At 39.9% G+C, this 20,686-nt stretch overlaps 1 protein-coding gene across 1 annotated transcript in view; it reads right to left on the bottom strand.

Annotated features, from left to right (window-relative positions):
- The window catches only part of MTHFD1L (methylenetetrahydrofolate dehydrogenase (NADP+ dependent) 1 like), a 158,937-nt gene that overhangs the window by 55,923 nt on the left and 82,328 nt on the right, over positions 1-20,686 (bottom strand). Inside the window, exons 21-24 of the mRNA XM_074818760.1 lie at positions 10,857-10,996; positions 9,172-9,213; positions 8,001-8,101; positions 7,404-7,581 (exon numbers count right to left, since the gene is read on the bottom strand). Of these exons, the coding sequence (XP_074674861.1) occupies positions 7,404-7,581; positions 8,001-8,101; positions 9,172-9,213; positions 10,857-10,996 (461 nt within the window). The remainder of the gene's footprint in view (positions 1-7,403; positions 7,582-8,000; positions 8,102-9,171; positions 9,214-10,856; positions 10,997-20,686) is intronic.

The following is a 20,686-nucleotide window of genomic DNA, read 5'->3' as shown; positions in this document are numbered from 1 at the left end:
AGTAATACAACATAAATATTTAAAACTATTATTCTCTGAGAAAACTTAAGATTCTGCTGAAAAACATGCATTTAACCAGAGAATATACAAAAGCACTATTCACTTGTAACTTAGACATTTAATACCTCAAGTTCTTTAAACATCCACTTTAGTCTCACTGTTTAATTATGAGATCACCAGTTTAATTATGAGGTCACAACCACTGGGTTATTGTTGCTAAGCTGATTGTGTTTTAACAGAAATTCTTAAAATAGTCTAAAATTCAAGGCAGTGGCACTTTTTTAAAAAAAAATTTAACTTATGCATTCACTGAAAGCAATAATAAAGAATCTCTGGTTGGCTAAGTGAAACAGTATGCAGACTCACTCCTCTTCTTGGGAAGGTTGCCAAATGAAAACATATGATGGGAGTATGGCTGAAGGTGCTGTGTGGGGTGACAGAGTGCAGTGCTAAAACAATAGCTGACTCTGCACATTTGAACTTCTACTTCTAGCTTTTCCCCTGGATAAAATAAAACCACATTTATTAAAGTATCTCTATATTCTGGTTCCAGAAGATCTGGAGCTGACAAAAGGATTCCCAAGTCCTTAGCACTCTTCTTCCTTTGTTGGCACAGGACAAGAGTTTGTTTTTTAATTTGCGGAAAAGCACATTCAGTCAAGTTATACTGTTCATGAATCAACACCTAAGCCTGTGGCCTTAGAGATTTATTTTCCATTTCCCCAACTTTGAAACCCCAGCTGTGCCTAAGAAAATGGTTTCACCCGAAGAATATGAAAATAATGAAAACAAACATAAAAGTGCAGTGCCGTCAAGAGCCTGTATCCACAAAAAAAAAAGAGACAGAGTGGAAGAAAGATAGCTTCCAACCCTAGAACACCCAATTCAGTGAAAGAAGTGTCCAGACTCCACCAAAATCTCTCTGATGGGAGTGGGAGGAGAGGCTGGTACAGCCCTGTGGAATTCCTCTTTAATGTGGCTTCTCTGCTAGATGGCTTACTAGCAGTAGGGTGAGGGGGAAAGAGTTTAAAAACTAGCATACCCTGCAGGACAGCACAGCCTGCATTTCAAGATGACAAATGTCTCTGTAGTTTATTAGGAAAAGTTTCAGTAAGGAGCATAATTTTATTTATTCCTACTCCAGCAGTGCCTAAGGACCTTCCATTGTGTCCACACATGACTGAACTCTATGCTGTATAAAGAACAACACAGAAGTTATTTGCCTCCTAGGCAAAAGAACAGAGGTATATTGGGCTGATGTGACAGCAGACACACAATGGATGGCTTTCATGGTTTAGTGGCTTCATGGTATTAGTGGAGGAAACAGAAAATACCCCTGACACCTGCCCCCATTCAATCACACCGGGATTGAAAAGATGACCAGTTTACAAATGAGGAGAAACACTCTGCCTTAGGTCATTCCCCTGGAGGTTAGTGTCCTCAAACCCATGCTCCATGAGCCCTTCTTGACTCTGCCTTCCTCCTAGAGCCACTCCCCTTCTCCTAGTACATGCACCAAGGAGCCTTCTCCTCCACTGACCAGTCTCTTCCCTACTTCATTACTCACAGCTCATTCTTGTTATTGGAGACTGTGGTCAGAGGATGGAAGAGAAGATAACGCACAGAGAACTGCTGCCATCAGAGTTTTCTGTTTTGATGCTACCCTTAGACCCCTCTGAGTGACCCATTGTCTCTGACAGCTGAAGCTAAGACTGGAAGAAATGAGCCAAGTGGCAGCCCATACCATACTGCCAGAGCACAACAGAGGAAGGGGCAGACAAACCTGTGGGCTCAGATGCTCCAGATTTGTCCAAGTTGTTATTATGCTCCCAGCAGGGGAAGAAAAATACCAGTGCTGAGGCTGCTAACTGCCTGAATGTCTCTCTGAGAAGTGCCACTACTCAACCTCATTCCCAGTGGATGACCCCAAGCTGAAAAAGCTCTCCTTTGTTTTGCAGGCTGGCCAGGCAATTCACTGCATTTAGCCAAAATATTTGTGCAGTCAACTTCTACACTACAACCTGGACACATTTTCATTTGCCATGGTATTACGTAAAGGCAGAGCACTGGCAAAAATACGTGTCACCTGACAAACCTGGAAGACTGGACCAACCCTTTTCTGACCTTTACACTCTTGAATCGTATCTGTCAGATTAGCATATCAGACCTTTAAGGGGACAATGCTAATTTGCTGACTGGCCAGATATGCTGATCCTGCCTCATGCCACATGGCTGTCCTTCTCCTCTCTTCTATCTCCTGGAGTGTTAGCCCACTGCGCTCCAGGTGCCTTGCAGGAAGCAGCAATGCACCTCTTTAAAACCTAATGCCTACCTTCATTCAGACCTGTGTTTCCTCTCTCTGTTGAGGAGGGCTGCTATAAGTCAAGAGAGAGTTCACCACAGAAGAAGAGAGGAGACCAGGACAGTGAGAGAAGGCAGGTTACTCAACAGGCATGCATTAGTGGGGAATACAGGTTCCCCCACCCTGTCAAGAACAGGCACTGAAGCCAGAGAAATTTGGGAATGGGATGCATATCTTTCCATCCTCTCCTATCCTCCCCCTAGTTATCTAAACTTGCTTTTAATGGGTCAGTCAACTTTATTTTGAGTAATAGCTTTCTGCTGCAACTTAAAGACCCATACTTCAAGAAAAGTGAACCCAGAAGGGAAGTGAACAGTGATAAGAGAGTTGATATTTTGATATTTTCCATATGTAGCAAGAATATATATTAAAAAAAAACCCCACAGATTATTTCATAGAGAGTTCAGGAGGCCTTTAAAACAAACCCATCCTCCAAACACTGAAGAGAGATACTCGGCAAGAAACCAATTCAATAGTAAAGTAAGAGAGGTCAGCGTGAGTAGGGGCAAAAATCCATATTAAAACCACACACTAATGTAGTATTTATTACAACTACTGCCAATAATCTTTTAAACTATGTTATAAACTCTGGAGCCTATCATATGAAAACTCATCCTTGCTCCTGAACCCCCCCTGCTTTGTGCAATGCTTAATACTGTAAGAATTTCATGGTACACTGTATCTGTTTATATCTTTTTCTTATGCTTTTGAAGTGACAACAGTGCTGGTGTTATTTGTCAGAGGTCACTTCTTGACACTGACACACATACGGACTCCCAAAATCATACATGCAGCTATTTTTTGCACTGCCCTCAAAATACACTTGAAGCTTATTCTGTTCTCACTTCAATTCCTGAAAAACATATTCGTTCATCTAATACCAAATGTCAAACAAACCCTTGCTAGAATCAAGAAGTATTAAAAAAAAAGTACAAGCATCAGCTACTAGGATAAAAACAAAATCTTGCTTGCTTACAGAAACAAAGAGAACCTGAAAAGCAATCTAAAAATGGGACTACAGAACACTGTGTCATGTAGAGACACCTGAGGAAGTTTAAACAGACCAAATGAGATGCTTCAAGGAATATAACCACATTAGCACAGTCTTCTAATTAGACTAGCTTGCTATGATACTCAACACGACTGCTTAGCTGAGCCTGAGTCCTGAACTGACCCAACTGTGTTGTGTCCACTGTCTAAAATTGCTCATTTGGCACATGCTTGGATATCACTGGACAAGATGGTATAAATGTATAAACATACCTCAGGATTCAGAAAAAAAATAGCTGATCCTCAACTTTTTACCAGTATTTGACAGATCTAAAAAAGACTTTCTTGTTCTTCTCACATTACACATATTTGTAAACACCTTTCACTGAAGTCTTTGTTTTCAGATATACATTTGGAAATTACATAAAGCACTGCAGAGAGGCATGCCATTTGGAAAGAAGCCAAAGAGAGCCCATTTGACCTGGACTATCCTCTAATTATACGTCTGACTGTATACTAACAATATAGTTTGATGTAAACTTTGGTCTAACTAGTAAAAAAGGATCTAAACCAATTTTACATATAGGGGGTTTGGGTTTTGTTTTAAAATCCCCTGGGTAATGCTTTCTAACAAAATGTCAAAATGCTGAATAAACCTATTATGCCTACAGTGGTCTGTGCTGTTGGAAGTTGTTCTAATTATAGACAGTTTTGGAAGCAAATTCTGATGAAGTTTTCCAGAGTGAGGAAAACAAAATGCACAGACATTAAAGGACTAAATGGAGACATGAAGTAAAGGGAAGCGTAGAGTAATCTCATAAAGACAGAGACATGCATGAAGTGGTAGTGGTTTTATGCAGAATATTTCCCCCTTTGACCTTCCAAAGGGGAAAGAAAAGAAAAAAAACCAAACCACACCACACCACAGCTAACTCCTTCAAACTCGAGGCAACTAGGACTTAATAGTATTCAAGTAACTGGACAAATGTGTCAGTCACTAGAAAGATGAGGGATGGAACTACGTCCTTTACTTACATCCCCTTTAGGCACAATGACGGGGAAATTACCTGTCTGAATCCCATCTTACTACCTCTTCTCTCTCTTAATTTTCTGTCATAGTTACCACTTTGAACATTAGAAATCAGTTCTCAAAGCTGCTACATCAAAAAATCCTATTACAACCTTAATTAATATCTGGGCAGGCTCATTTGGAAAAGGTGGCTTTCCTTCACGTGTCTGTGAGCCCAGTGACCAAATGACCTACTGTAATGACAAGTGACAGCATGGGTGTTTCACTCTCCTGCTTCTAACTGCTTCAGTCCCCATCCTTTGCACAGTAAGAATGAAACAGAAGCCTGAACTTTACACTTTACTGTTTTTGTTGGCCTGAATGTACCTTTTTACAGCATTTAAAAATCTTTATATGTTTTTATAAAATCCCTTCAACATATTTTTGAGGCTTATAATACTTGGTTAAGTTACGGGATATTAAGTTGATGTAAAGATGTGATTCATTCCCTTTGTGCTTAAGATCAAGCTGCTTATACAACACAGCACAAAACAATGTGTCTGGGAAAGACATTAAAGTAGAAATCAATCTCATTTTTTAACTTCACAGAGGCAGAGTCCACCCCTACCAACCCCTTCACTCATTCATACCACAAGATTGTAAAGCTACACAGAACATAGTAACATCAGAGATTAAATATGGGACTCATCAAATGCTAATGTGCTATCTCTGTAACACGTGTCCCATGGCGAAAACTATTACATGTATTTCTGAAAGCATTTTTTTTCCCATTTTATTACGCAAAACCCATAAAATAATATCCTCAGTTTACAGAGTATCTATCTCATTAGAGACAAACTCAGAAAGGCAGATACAATGTCCATTTTTTGGCTGTAAAAATGTTCCATTGGCAAAACACCTTGAATAGATGCTGCAGCACTTCTATTCCCAAGGTATTTCTAGCTATACTGTGAAGGCAGTGGTTAATACTAACAGTAGTTGGTTGGATTACTGGTAAAACAGTGGGGGAGGTGGAAAGAAGAAATAAAATGAGTGCAACAGATTCAAGGTACGTATCAGGGAGGAGAGAGGGTGAAAGACAACAGTAAGGTATATCTACCTCAGGCTGAACTTTTTTCTGGAGAGAAGAATCAAAACAGAAACTTCAGCCATTTAAAAGAATGAAGCTGAGGTTCTGCTGCTAAAAAATAGCATTCAAACATTTTCTAAAGAAACTTAAAATAGCACTGTCAACTGGGGCACAGGATCTGAAATTTGATAAGGGCTTCCTTGGTGCCAGAGAAGTCGATTTTGCTGCCCAAATTTTAACCCACACACATTTTGATAGTCAGACAGGTCCTGAGAAATCATTTGTATAACCTCCTCAGCACTACATCCCTCTGAATCTTCTGCCTGCGCGGTGGTACTCCAGCATCATGCTTTCAGGGGTCTAAGCAGTCCTTCCTTGCAAGCTGCTCCTCTTGACAGCTCACGATGTGGTGATGTTACCTTGCAGATGACAGCAATAACAAAGTCTCCAAGACATGGAAAAAGAGTCACCATCTCTGGCAGACATAGGATTGAAACTTGGACCACACTATCCTTTGTTAGCTTATCTGACTAAGGGCTATGCAAATTAAACACAAAGCTCAAGCAAGGAGCAGAGGAACAATGATAGGTGGAGGAACCATAGTAAATGGAAAAACCTAATCAGTAGAAAAACCCAATCAGTGAAAATTAGAGCACACTAAATTGCCTGCTTCCTAACACCATCCAAGGGGAAAAATGAGACCATTGTCCTTGGTGTGAAATGCACCAAGGTGAGTCAGTGGGGAAACTTTCATGACAAAGCTTTGCAAACAAAAGGCGGTGATACCCTGCAGCAGCACAGGACTCATTATGGGATGTAGGAAGAAGAGCATTCTGGGACTGTGTAAAACTTATAATGGGATTTTTGAAGAGGATTGTGGGAATGTGTAAAGATTGTTAGGGCATGTTTAGTGGAAGGACCAAAGATGAGGAAAGGGAGTAATCAAGGTAGACTGAAGAGTAACAAGTGTGGGAAAAAATAGAGGGAAAAAGGGGAAGAAGGGGCCAGTTGAGTGTAAAGGTGTCTGGTCAGTAGTTTGTCTGACTGAGCTCTGTGCTTGAGGACGCAGTCTGTCCTCTATTCTCATTAAATCTGATCTCTGATTACCTTCTGTGTGGGTGTGCTCTCTGTTCTAGCTGTGTATGTATGAACACTAGAGAGCAGAAGGAGAGGTCTGAGTGCCAGCAGCTGGAGTGAGCCGTTAGCCTCAAGGGGCTCGTGAGTGCTGGTGCCAGCAACTGGAGCAGGGCAGGGACGCTGAGGGCTGCTCCTGGAGAGACTGAGGATCTAAAGCCAACAGCAGCAGTGACCCACGTATTGTGTGTGCCATACTGCACTAGCAGACTCCAATCCTGATCAGCAGGAGAGAAGAAACAGAACTGGGCCACATGTGCTCTTCATGTTCATCTGGGGGCTGTGGGTGTGTAAGTGGGTGCATAAGTGGGTGCTGGTAAAGGCAGCACTTTCTCTCTGTGTTGACCTGTCTGGCTGGGCAGACGCGTAGCCTGAGCTTGCACATGCTACCTGTAACACCCTTCTCATACCAAGAGTGAATGCTTCAGGGAGCCACGACTTGGTGCAATCCCGTGACTGTGAGACAGTAACTGTATTTCATTTTAGCTGATTCTCAGGACAAACATCAAGACTGTGAGATCTTTGTGGACAAGTGTCACACAATAATTTGTGAATGTTCCATCTACAGACATACTTTTATGTTAAATGAGAAAGTATCAGAAACATCATTCAATGCACTAAATAATGGGCATTACCAGCAAGTAACCTGCTCCTCTGAATAGACAAGCCACAGACTGTTCTCTCCACAGATTTGGTGATTTTAAGCCAAGCCAAGCCCCTTTCCAAGGACGTTAGATAGCTTTGTTGCAATGTTCTTGTTTTAAATCCAACACTGATACAGCATGCATTCATTAAAAAAAAAATTTAAAAAATCTTACCTCCAAGCTGTAGAGATATTTGAAACTGTTTTTCTGATTGGCTGCCCTTTCCACAGCTTGAGCTAATTTTACTGCTCCTCTACCACCAGCCGACCAGTGATCGCAGGGTACAGCATCAAATGCTCCAGATTGCTTTGCAATCTTACACACCAGATCAATCTCAGCAGGAGAGTCAGTTCTGCCAACCAAACAGTTCCATCTCGTTAATTTGTTTAATTAGTTCTTTTTTATAACCTTATATACTTAGCCTTATTCTACCATCAGCAGTTGTAAAGCATGTCTATATAAAAACTGTGCCACAGATATAATGCATTTACATACAGCATATGTATTTACATGTTTCAAGAACACTTTCTGTAATTGCTATAGCTAATTAACATGGAAGATTAATAGTTCCGTAACAGTATATACTTTTTTGGTGGTTTTAAAACCTTAAGAATAAGCTAAGGATTTAAAGGTCTTTATATTCATAATGAAAAAAGGAAATTCTAATAGCTTATTTTCTTCATGCCAAAACTGGTTAATTTTAAAACCAAAAAAAAGTGTGAAATTTGAACTATGGATTTACTCACAAGAGTAATGAAAGAATAGACTTACTTGAAGACGTTCAGAGCAACCACAACAGGAACGCCAAAGAGCTGAGTAATTTGAATCTGTTTCTGTAGATTACAGCAGCCATCAGCTACCAGCTGAAGGTTCTGTGCAATTAAATAAAAATTAATGGAAATGGTAAGATACATCAAGTCTTCTCCAGCCAGAGAATTTTCCATAAATTAAACTGAACATAAACAGTGCTGATCATGACAGTTGCAGGCAAGTGAAATGCTTCCAGACAAAAATATTTTGGCACTTCTTATTAATTCTTATTTCAATTAATAAGCAACAGACATATTTAAGTAACTAAACAGTGTCCAAAATTTGTACATGAATACATTGCTCTCCTCTGGGACACAAGAAGACAGTGCAGCTGATAATTCGTTGCCTGTCACAATTGTGAAAGGGCTGTTAGTCTCTTGTTTGCAAAGATTATAAACAAACTACAGTTGTGGGGTGGGGTTTGATATACAGATGTGTTAGATGCATAGTCTAATGTATACATACAGACATATCCCAGTCAAAAGCACATACTGGGTTTCCTTATTTACTCTTTTACATCACACTTTGTAGGCCTTGTCTTAATTGCAACAACACGCATATTCTTAGCCTGATAAAACCAAAAGAGCAGAATTTGTGTACAGTGAAGGGACAAAGAAAGCAAACCTGTTAGAATCCACTCTTGTTTGAAGGAGTGACGTCCACACCAGACAGATTAAACCTGTTGTTTAATGAACAGGTTAAGCTATCATTAATTTCAGAGAGTGGTTTTGACCCCTGCACCACTCTGGTCTTGTGCTTCCATAAATGCCTGTATGATGGACTAGAGTGAAGAGCTGACCAGTCTGAAAACTTAGTCGTCCTGGGAAAACTACTGAAAAAGATATATTTTTCAGCTAGCTCAGTTCCTCAGTACAATCTACCATGCAGTCACATACACAGGACACAAAAAAGGGATAACACCACGTGGCTGGGGGACGATGAGATAGCTTTACTTGTTGGCAATGTTTGCTACAGGTATTTACTGAATGTCAGCGTTAGAGCGTGCTGTTGTCAAACCTGAGGCTGTACACTATCCAGACAGAGGAATGATAAATTCTGATTCTCCATACAGATATTATTTTGTCCCTTTAAACAAAAACTTATCCTAAAGTTTTATAAAAGTTCCTCTTACCTCTTCTGTGTATTCTTTCTTCAAGGGGGCACCAGCAGTTACCTGGAACAATAAGCAAAGTCATCACAGACTAACATTTGTCATAATCCTAAATGGTCAGAAGCGCACTTTTGCTTACTTTCTATACTGCCAGTCAGCACATACGTTGTGCACAACATCATAGCTTGTCTGCAGCTTCTGTTTTGTCCCAAGTTACACTGTCACATGGAGAATAGCAACACTTCCTATTGTATTTGGGTGGCAAGATGCAGGCAGTGACTCAGCAATTAGTTGTAAAAGATTTATTAGAGAGGAGGTAATTGGATCCCATTCTACATGCTGAACAGTGCACCAGCAATGAAAGACAACAGACAGCAACCTCCAACAGCTGGTTGAAGGAGTAACTATCAGAACATCACCTTCGGGTGTCCTGTAATTAGTGCCCATGGTAAGGAACTGCATGCAAATAATTTACTTTGCTGGAAAGCACAAAGGTATAGAGACAAAGAGTATCACCAGGGTACTATACTGAGTCTCCAAGGACCACATACATTGATACCAGACACTGGACTTAGTCACTTCTGTCTCAAGCATTGGTCCATTTTATAGTTAACCTCCCAGTAAAAGTATCTGGTACTTTGCATGCCTCTATGATGCATTATGTAAACAAGTGAATGCTTTATACTTCTAAAGACACAGATCAGACAGAAATAGAGTCAGTTATTAAGACATATTTCAAGTCCTGCTTTTGCTAGATTGAATGATAACACATGTGACAATATATCAGCCTTGATAGGCATAGAGGAATATCATTAAAAATAAAGAAAACTTGCATTAGAAGTGGACTAAAATGATAGAAAGTTATATAATTATGTCAACCTGAAAGACTGAAAAAGGACAGTTCAGCTTTAGCTCTAAGAGATGATTAGCTGTAAAAGAGACCGTGCATTCCATGTTGAAACAGCTCTGCTATTTTCACCCAGTGACTGTCTCCCTGGCAGCATCACTTTCTTGCATGCTGCTGGTCAGATGAAAATGTTTCTAAGAGTTAAGTGTCTGGCTGCTTGGCTAGCAGAGTCCGATCTGACTGTATGACTGAGGAGTACTTCTACAATTGGTAATCAGTACTAAACAGCAATCAGTGGCTAAATAGCAAAAAATGATACAGTGACTTCTGGTACACTGGGAAAACACTTGCAAAACTTTATCAGTTAGCTCAGCATCCCTGAGGGAGTTAACCTGAGCAGATTAAAAGGACAGAAGGGGTCCCCATTATTGCACTGAAAGAAATCTCAAAACCATCACTAACAATATTCCATACTTCCACTCAAATACTGCAACCCAGACTCTTCTCATTCTTCTTCACTTCCCACTTTCCCAGCCTGTGACTACTTCAGTGCACTTCCAAACGCTATTTCAAAAGGCAGGGAAAAGAATGTGTGTACAAATTATAGCTTTTTTTTTTTTTTTAATGCTAACCAACTTCCATCCCTCAGCAAAATTTCGTACTTCTTCAGCGCTCTTTCATTTGTGCCTTTCCACTCCTGCATTACCTTTGGAGGTAACATCTATATAATGCGGTAACTCAAGAGGGATATCTAAATAGTGCCCCACAGACTACCCCCAATATTTCTTAAAACAAGATATCTTACTTATTCCAAATATTACCAACAATTTTATTTTGCAAGAAAGGTGCAAAAACTTACATTTGGCCCACCTCCATGCATCTTCAAAGCCCTCACTGTAGCAACAAGTACAACCACACTGGGAACCAAGCCAGAAGCTCTGCATTTGATGTTGAAGAATTTCTCCATCCCAATGTCAGCACCAAAGCCAGCTTCAGTTACTGTTAAACATTAAAAAAACAAAACAAAACCACACATAAAACATGCTTTTGGTTAAACACTGGGGGATATTTCTACTTTAGCATACAGTGCACTTATATATATACCAGTACTCAGTTTTGATTGAACTTTCAAATAGAGGTCTATTTACATTACTGAGTCTGATTAAAAACTATTCCCCACTCAGAAATAAATTATCTTATTCTTGATATGTACAATATGTCATCAAAAGTAGTGACATGGGGGGAAAAACCCCAAGCAATCCAAATCAGCTTGAATCAAAGTCTTAAAAACATCTAGTCCTCTATGTAATTACATTTATTTAAAATGTTTGCAAATTCTTACAGATATGAGACCTCCCTCCATTATTCCTCCTCCCTTGATTTCACTAAAGATGTGCTTTCATCACAACTGATGGACCTAAATTCTCCTAGGTTTGCAGAACTTCTTGTTATTTCTCACTTTTGTGGAGAGAATGTTTAACTATAAACACAAACTAGTGGTTAAAGTCATGTCTCAAGATAGTATTAAACAGTGAATTCTATAAGGGGATTTTGCACCAAAGAAGCAGACGTTAGTGTAACATGTCTCAGGAGAAAAATCTGTGCAGAATTAGGATACACCTGGCAAGGTATTTTTATAGGAGAGCTACAAATAAAAGAGAAGATAATCTGTATTAAATGACGTCAGTCTCTTCAGAGCTCATTTGCTCTGATTTGTCAAATACCAATTATTTCAATTGCCTCTTTTAAAATCTGAATAATTTCTTTTTATTAGACAAACACAAGCACACAGCAATTAAAAAAATCAAGGGATTAAAACTCCCTTTGGTTGAAAATTTGCCAATGTAACTATTTCCCACCAGAACACACTGAACAGTTGGGTTCAATGCATGCCTCTGGATGATGTGAAGGGACTTTCAGCCAGACAAGTCAGGGTGGGAAAATAGCTTGCTCCAAAGGCTTCCGGACCTGAGTCTAAGCAGGGCTGGTAACATGTCGTTGTAATCCCAATCAGTTTGCAAAACTAGTAAATTCCCTTTTCTTTCTCTCCCTCTTTCCTGCAATTTTCACTCTCATGCTTAGAAGGGGAGGGGACCACAAACAGCTGATTGAACATTTCCGGGCTGGAAACCTTCAGCAGGGTCAACGAGGAGGAGAGGTACAGATCTGCTCTGCTGCTGTGGGAGAAGGTATCTTTCTGTTGGCAGCCAGTATGCTTCAGGAAGTCCCTGCCTTTGTGCATTTGTCCTCATCCCACTGTTCCTTTCCACCTCTTCTTCATTTTGCACAGGCTGAAACAACTGCCTGCATGGCTCTGCTCAGAGGGAGGAAATGGCTGCTGGCGCTGGGGGAGGAAGCAAGAGCTGGCAAACAAGGGGCTGGGCATGTGGTGGGGAGCAGGGACCTCTTGAAATAGTAACATGTCAAGTGCTGCGATTAACATTCTCCAAAATCATTATAATAAGTATATCATCTTTTTTTTTTAATAGCTCTGAGAAAAACAGACATACCAAACATGGAAACAAAAAAAGAAAAAAAAAAAAGAAAAAAGAGGTTTACACAAACACAATAATTCACAGGAACAAAGCTAATGTCAGGATAAGTCGTATTAAAAGCAGAGCCAGGGATCACATGTCCGTTTTCCAGTAACCCCCATTCTTCTTCTCCAGTCTCTTATGTGGCACAGTATGATTAATGAGAACTCTGAGTCAGGAATATATAACCATGATCAATCTTTAATATAAACAACAGATAAACTACCAAGTACTTGAGAGGGTGGGAAAATAATTTGTCTCTTACAGAGATTGCCAGCATATACACATAGCAGTCTCCTAACGTTTCCAAACAAAGTTTCCAGGGAGTTAATTCTTTTCATGCCAAGCCTTTTCAAGGGTCAGTTTTCTTTAGAGAAAGGGGGATTGAAAGTCTACCTTTCAGTGAGAGAAAAGCAGAGATGTCAGCAGGCACAGCAACTGCTCACACACTTCACAGCTCTCAGGAGGTACGAGCCACCCTTCAGGCAATTCAAGCAGCCAGGGCAAACATCCAGGAAAGCTGTGCAGGGACACCTACCTGGGTAGCTGTGCGTATTCCTCTATTTTTTGCAATGCTTTCCGTTGATATGGAGGGCAAAATGGACATTTGCCTAAACAACCCAAATCTTATACTGACATTTGAAAAGCTAAATGAATACTGGCGTTCACCGGAGTGAGTGCTACAACATGGAGAATGGGATTTCTTCATTTGAAGCAGAGGTGAGAGGAACATCAGTGCTTTCTCCAGTGTGCAGAAGGAAACAGGATGTAGCAGAAAAGCTGCCTGGATGCAAGTTGCAACTCCGTTTTATTTCCTCCAAGGAATAGTAAGAAGACAGAGTAATATGCCAAGCTATTATATTTTAAAATCTTTGTGCTGAAATGCTTCATACAATTACTTTCAGATTGTTTCCTGCTTTCAAATGAAAGTGTCAATGAAAAACAAATACAGACTATGAATGGGAAGTTTCAGGCTAGTCTACATTTAGAGATTATGAGATAAAACAGCTAATCACTTTAAACATAACAACGGAAATTTAAAGTAATACATGGGTTCATTTATTTCAGTTATCATTTCTCATACATGGTTTGTCAAAGGCGGCAATTACAGATCACAGGTGCATCGATGGAAGATTTTTGGGAACAAATATCTACCTAAGCAGATGTGGTCTACTGTACCTCAACTGGAGGAAAGTTTATGATGCAACCACTACTACCTGCCTACACAGTCCTTTACCCAGATTCTGCTCCCCTCCCCAAAAGCCTCTTCACCTTGTCCCCTGCCAAGTGGCCATTTCCCAGCCCTGTGAATCACTACTACCTGGGCTGCTGCCCTGCAAGCAGGTAGTGGTGTTGTAACAGATGCGATGATACCAGCATGGTGTTAAGTGCTTGCTTTGATTTCCCAGCACAAACACAGCAGTTTTAATGAAAGTAAAGAGGTAAATGATTTGTCTTCAGCAAGCTCATAGAAAACATACAGGTATTTGCACTTCTAGTCTGAGAACACAACTCCTTGGTAACATATGCCAACCCAGATCAGTGATTTTAGTCCCAGGCCTTGCTTTGCATTCTGGATCCCTTTCTTGCACTTACAAGACAGGACAATGATCCAGACAAATACTAAAAGATTATTTTCTGGGTGTAATTTTCAGTGAATACAGCTCTCTGGACTCTCCCACCACACGGTGCAAAACCTAATTCTACAAATACTCTGTTGTTTGATTTTATGCTTCAATTTTATAGTCCAAGTATCATAAGAAACATTAGAATGAAGATTAAAAATTAAAATTTCATGTATCAGCAGTGCATTACCACTACATTACTTTTAATAGTGGACCATAGGTCAAATCTAGCAATGAATATACACATATATCTGAAGTAAATTGCATGAAAATGCTCCAATAAGTTCAAATAATTTCTTCTTATAAAAGATCCATGTGAGGATGACCAAAAGCTAGGCACATTCTAACACATTAGGGTAACTGAGGAATCTTGTTTCAAAACAACAGTAGCCAAAACACAACACAATTACTACAGGTCTTTCTACAGGTCATTTACCTAACATTTACTTCACTCAGTTCAGCTACCCAAATAACCAATTAACTAATACCAAATAACAAACAGCTTTCATTCAGAGCAAGAACCCAAAATATCAAAATCAGGTACAAAAGGGGAAGTAAAAGCTTATAAATGTGGAATTAGGCAATAGAGATGATGATAAGTCTGTCCAGCTGCATAAAGTCAAGAACAATTGACGCTCTTCACTGAAGTCTCTAAATCCACTTCAGGGCTCAGGCAAATGAACAAATCACTCTGATGGTTTTGGTTTTTGTTTAGAATTACCAGAACCTCTTCACGGAATTACTGCCTTCCCGAGCACATCTGGGAATATTTTATCACCTACACATGACAATAGCTTAAATAGAAAGTGTCATGGCTTAAGAAGCTAATCAGATTTCATCGTCATGCTTAATACAAAATGTAATTTTTCTCTGTCTAAAAATACATCTATCATGCTATAGCTGCATAAAGTGGTTCCACATTAGTCTCACATTTACATACTGCTGAAAAGCCTTACAGAAAGTGATGTTTAGAATTTTTTTTTAAAGATATTTCACCCACAGTTGAACTTCATGTAAACTGAGGGTAATTTCTAGTGAAAGTAGCTTTTCCCTAGTCAGCCCTTTCTATCAACAGATCAATGTCAAAATAAAACATTTGTATTATAAAGGGACAAGTCAGATGCATACACATGAGGCAAGGCTTTAGGACACGAATTGTGAGCCTGAATTCCTGAACAATGTAAAAGGAAATGGAAACTCTGAGCTGCAAGCTGCCATTTACTCCCCACATGTAAACATATCTGTTCTGGTGCAGCTGTCTGCTGGTAAACTCAGGAAAAGAAGAGTTCAAAGTCACAGAAGCACATGAACTGTGAACCTGGAGCTGGAGGCATGCTAGCTGTAAAGTACTGATATGTTCTTGTTTAAGTGAAAAATACCAAGGTGCACAACCGCCAAGATAAACTAGCATGATCAGTGATTTCTCTAACAGGATATCATATTTTTGTTAGTATAGCTAGGGATGAATAAACCAGATGTTTGTCCATTCTGACTCTGGCAATTATTTGATGTGAACTTCCATTATTATGACTGACTTTGGAATGTAACAGATACTTTTTTTTTTTCTTTTTCCTTCTTTTTTCCCCCCTCTTTCCTAACAGAGGAAATTTTCCTGTTCATTTTTCTTCCAATGCATTCTCAGATGGCATGCAACACAGGGACTCACTGCTACCACCGCTGGACACAAAGTCCAGCAGAAAACTACACACGCATATATTAAAGGCTGAACATTTTTCATGTCATGAAGAAAAGAGTTTGCATTGGCTATCAAAGATTTATGTTGTTGTTGTGAGGCCTAGGAGAAAAGGTAATAGGAAAAATATTTGCTGCTTAGTTTAACAGAACACAAGCTCATTGGAAGTAATGGGTACTTTTCACCCTTTGCTAAAGAAAGATGCAAGGGCAGTATGTGGTCTGCAGAGGTACAGGAACCAAAAATTTCTGACCATTAACCCCCAATCCATGCTTTTGACTGAATCAGCAGATATGGCAGTCCTGGCTTCTTAAACCAAAAGGATAACAGTTTTAACAGCTATTAATAGGTTTTTTTCCACAAGAAGTCCTGACCAAAATAAACTTTATTCTCAGAAAGCAGATTATATGAAGTTATGTTCAATAGTAGATTACTATTCACTCAAGACTCTCTGAGTGGAATCTCCAAATGTAGACAGAGAGCAGCCCACCTGCACGAGCACCCCCAGAGACACACGCTATAAATGCCTGGTTTCTGATTCCACCAGCGTACCCTCCAAGACACAATACTCAAGCTCTAGAGCTTGAGACCTCTCCAAATAAAAATTTCTTTGGAGGAAAAAAACTCTTCCGGAAATTTTCAACTTCTCCACACAAACAAAATATGTCAGCTGAAAACAAAGATTTACGTTCAAGTACCCTGCCATCATACCCCATGACAGTAGCAGTTCAATTCATGCTGCCTTCCTCCAAAGGACACTTGTCTCCAGTGGCCAAGAGTCTCAGGCCTCAGCCAACTGTCACTGCCTCCCAGCACCAAGGGCTGCACTGGGAGCTCGACTCCCAGGAATACACTTCATTTAAGTGCCGATTCCCTTGGGACCCCATAACAAGCTATTTCAACCTTTTGTCCAGAAACATTTTTTTTTCCGTAAGAGATGTATTTTACCATTGAAATTCAGAGCAGCGTTAAATGAGAAACTAAAGGTTACAGCATAACCTCTCACAGGTATTCACTTTAAATACCAACTGCTGTTAACTCTCCAAGAGTGTCCCATTCATTAAACAAATGAATAGTCATAATAACTCATACAGATTATTCCCAGACTATAGACAAAAAACTAGCAGAAAGTTCACTTTATTTACTACAAGCCAGACAGCTAAAGATAACTTTTAAATATTGATTCTCTCACAATTAAGCATACAATTCCTCTTTGTGGGTTTTACAGAACTGCTTATATATGTGTGCTGCAGATGCTGGATTTGAAATTTGAAATTCGGGGGGGGGAATCAAACAGAAAACTCCAGGAGCTGACAGGAATGGCACTGTGTGACAGAAAGCATGCTCTGCAAATCTCCACAGCTCTGCTTGCCTCCCCCTCTTGAAAATATACAGAAGTGCAACTGCAGTGATTCCTGCCTACAAAGCACCAATTTAGGGCATGGTTTTACACTGTGGCTGAACCAAATGAGCACCCTGCCTTGCTGAAAGGACAATTCCTGTTCCCTCTTTAGTTTTCCACCTTTCTCCCCTGTTCCCTCCCTCCCTGCTGCCCAGACTTCCCCCAGGTTTTGGCACTCATTTAATTGGGAGGTAAACTGTTGGAATTTGCTAACCAGAAAATAAACAAACAGAAAAACACAGAACAAAAGACCCCAACTTTTTTCCACTGGGTTAGATTTGAATCGGCTGAAGTGAGACCAGACAAGTGTCTTAACATGTTCAAACAAGCAGCAAAAGCAGACAAGCAGAAGCAGGGGAAGGAAGGGAGACACATTTCAAATTTTCAAAACTTAAAAATTTCATTAATCTATAGCCACCTTGTCAAACCATACTCTGATATTTCAAATGTAAAATTTGACATCTTCTTGCAGCTCGCTAGTAATGAGCTCATTATTTAGATTTATTACTAAAGATGAAAAACTTGAAGACATCTTACAAACCACAGACAATTAATTCTAATACAAATAAAGTGAGCTGTATGTGGCTTCGTGGGCTATGTGTTTCTCTGAATTTCTCTGCTAAGCCTGACGCGTTTTACAGCCACTTTCTCTTAACTCTGGTGTCCTATACTCATGTAAAGGCTCATAACTCATAGGTTAAGTGTTTGCCCCTGACATGAATTGTAATGCATAGCTGAATACACTAACCAAACATACACAGTTCCCCTTTTCTAACCTCCTTCTGTTACAATATTAACTAGGAAAAAATCAAACAAAATAACTGTAAATTTTAGGCTGCATCCTTTTACCATTCATAGCACGTTTCCTTTGAGGTAACAAAGTATCATTTTCTCATAAGACAGATGACCACATTTTTAAAATGGAGCACAACTAATGGCACAGGAATAAGGCAATTATGTTATCTCATACTTAAGAGATTATCATGGCCTTTGGCAAAGAATTATTAGCCATCCAGTAATTACAAAATTAAAACCTCACCACTTTTTTATTTGGAGTTGCATGGAAGGAATAATTAGCAGCACTGATGGATCTTCATTTAAGGCCATTCTTCTATAACTCCCCCACTGCAAGGAGTATATTAACTTATGGTACCCACAGTATTACCCTAAGTGCTTAAAATACATTTCCTCACACCTAAACCATGTTTCCCTCTGTGTATCACACTACCAGACTTTCATTTACTTCCACTTTTAAAAGATCCATTTGGCTGAAGCTCCTGCCACAAATACACCTTCCATCAAACTGAAGCTGCTTTCTGTTGAGCTCTCAGGTTTTGGCTCCTGCTACTCCCCTTAGAAGAGATATGGAAAATGGACTTTGAACATGCTTTGAGAAGCATGTCACAAGCATCTGGAAAACACTGGCTTCAAGAGGCAGGCAGAGAGCCTGAAGGTCTCTTCCCTGGAAAAGTTTCACCCATTTCATCAAATGGCCATGAAGTAACACCTGCCCTAGCACCAATATAGCACTGATTCATGAAAAAGGAAAGAGGGGACGCAAAGGATCTTATTCTTCAGGCAGAACACCACTTCAGCATATGCCCTAGAAGATTACATACTTTCTAAAGAGCAGCAGAAATACAATCAGGCAATGAGTGATGATACAGGTAGGGAATACTGAATACATGATTTTTTGCAGCCAAAGTACCCTCAGAGCCTACGAAAATTCAGAGAGCAAAACCCATTTAACCAACCACCACCACACACCGGGCTGTGGGTGTTCACGCACTCCAGGCAAGCCTTCAGGTGGGCATGGCTATGAGAGGCAGCAAGGCCTGGAAATCAAACAAAAGCGCCTGTGTTTGGATGGCAGGAGAGTGGTGTCAGCTGAGGCGGATGCCACAGAACAAAGAGCCGCCACTGAATCAGGATGATCAATGCTCCTGTCACTTGGCGCAATCACCCAAGGCATGCCAGGCATGGAGTCATCAATCACTTTGGTGTAAGCTTACCCCATAATGCATGCAACTATTCGCCTTGGGCTGCCTCCTTGTGAAAACTCCCCCAGACTCTTTACTGAGGCACACATTTAGAGAAGTATTACCCAATCTGCCCTTCTAAAACCCTGTGCAGTGTTTGCTTATTATGATAATCATTTTGCCCGTGATTTAGGCTCTGTCTTTGCAGCATACACGTGTAGTGAATCCTCCTCCTAGGAGGAAGAATAGATTCTGCTTTTATTTCATTCCACTCAGTCCTTGCTGGGAGACAGAACGCCTTCCCTTCAGGATTGGCCTAGGAGGGAACACCAACAACACTGTTCTTGAGAAAACTACTGAGCCATGTTTTAGAAATTCAAGGGAAAGGGCACCTGCTGTTATGTATCCCCAGGAAGAAGAGTATTTCACTGTACTAGCAGTTTACCTTGAAAAAACGGCCCAGTGAAACATCTGATGCAAAGGCTGTAAATTACAAGACCATCCTGAGAGCTTAGCTGGAGAGCTCTGTGATGGTGGAAATTCTACAAAGAGTGCAATACATGTATCAAACACATATAGAATTTAAGACATCAACACATGGAAAGCCTTTACCTGGAAAGAGAAAGTGCAGACACTGTTAGTAGTATTTTAGGAGATGGGAAAAAATGCCTAGTAGTGAGAACATGCAAGCATAAGCCACAGTGAAAGAATCAGGCATGTAAAGCCCACTGTGCTGCACAGACGTTGTACAATAGCCACATGCATGGAGAAATGCAGCAGGAGCAACTTTGGAAACTGTGGAAGCTTTTTCAGATATAAGCCCTCCAATACCTTTTGCAGATAGGCATTAGCTTGGTTGTAATCACCTATATTTTTAAAATAAAGTGTACAAAACCAGTACTTGAATCTCTACTCAAAGTCTAAGATTAATGGCTTGTGTCAAACTTATTAATATGTATTTACAGTTTTCTCTATAATTTTTGGATGAAGAAAAAGGACTCAGCTGGTTAAAATTGTTGTGGAAAATAACTGTGTCTGTTGAACCATATGTGTGTGCATATGTGTAATCTATCTTATAGAAAGAATTACAAACTGAGGAGAGTGAAGGTACTAAGGTCACACGTAAACAAATCCCACATGGAGAAGGATATTCTTACATGGATTTCCCAGTTAAGAAGACAACCAAAACCAAAATCAAACCAAACCACAATTCTGCTAGTTTACAAGCCAAATCCTTTCAGCTGTTCATGGCTAAGCCAATTCTTTAATACCTATTGTGAATTTTTACGCTTAACTGCAATTCATGTAATCAAGACAATGGAATTGCCATTGCTAACTACCCATTACCATTTCTGAAATATTTGTACATTATTAGCTGATCCCCTTTTACTACAGATTATAAATTATTAATTTTTTTTCAGTTCCTCTTCATAATTGCCCATCATTTTGTCATCTC

The sequence above is a fragment of the Strix aluco genome, chromosome 3 (genome assembly GCF_031877795.1).
Source record: "Strix aluco isolate bStrAlu1 chromosome 3, bStrAlu1.hap1, whole genome shotgun sequence".
Classification (NCBI taxonomy): Eukaryota; Metazoa; Chordata; class Aves; order Strigiformes; family Strigidae; genus Strix; species Strix aluco.
The sequence above is the reverse complement of the archived record's forward strand: the minus strand, read 5'-3'. Positions and strand labels throughout refer to the sequence as shown.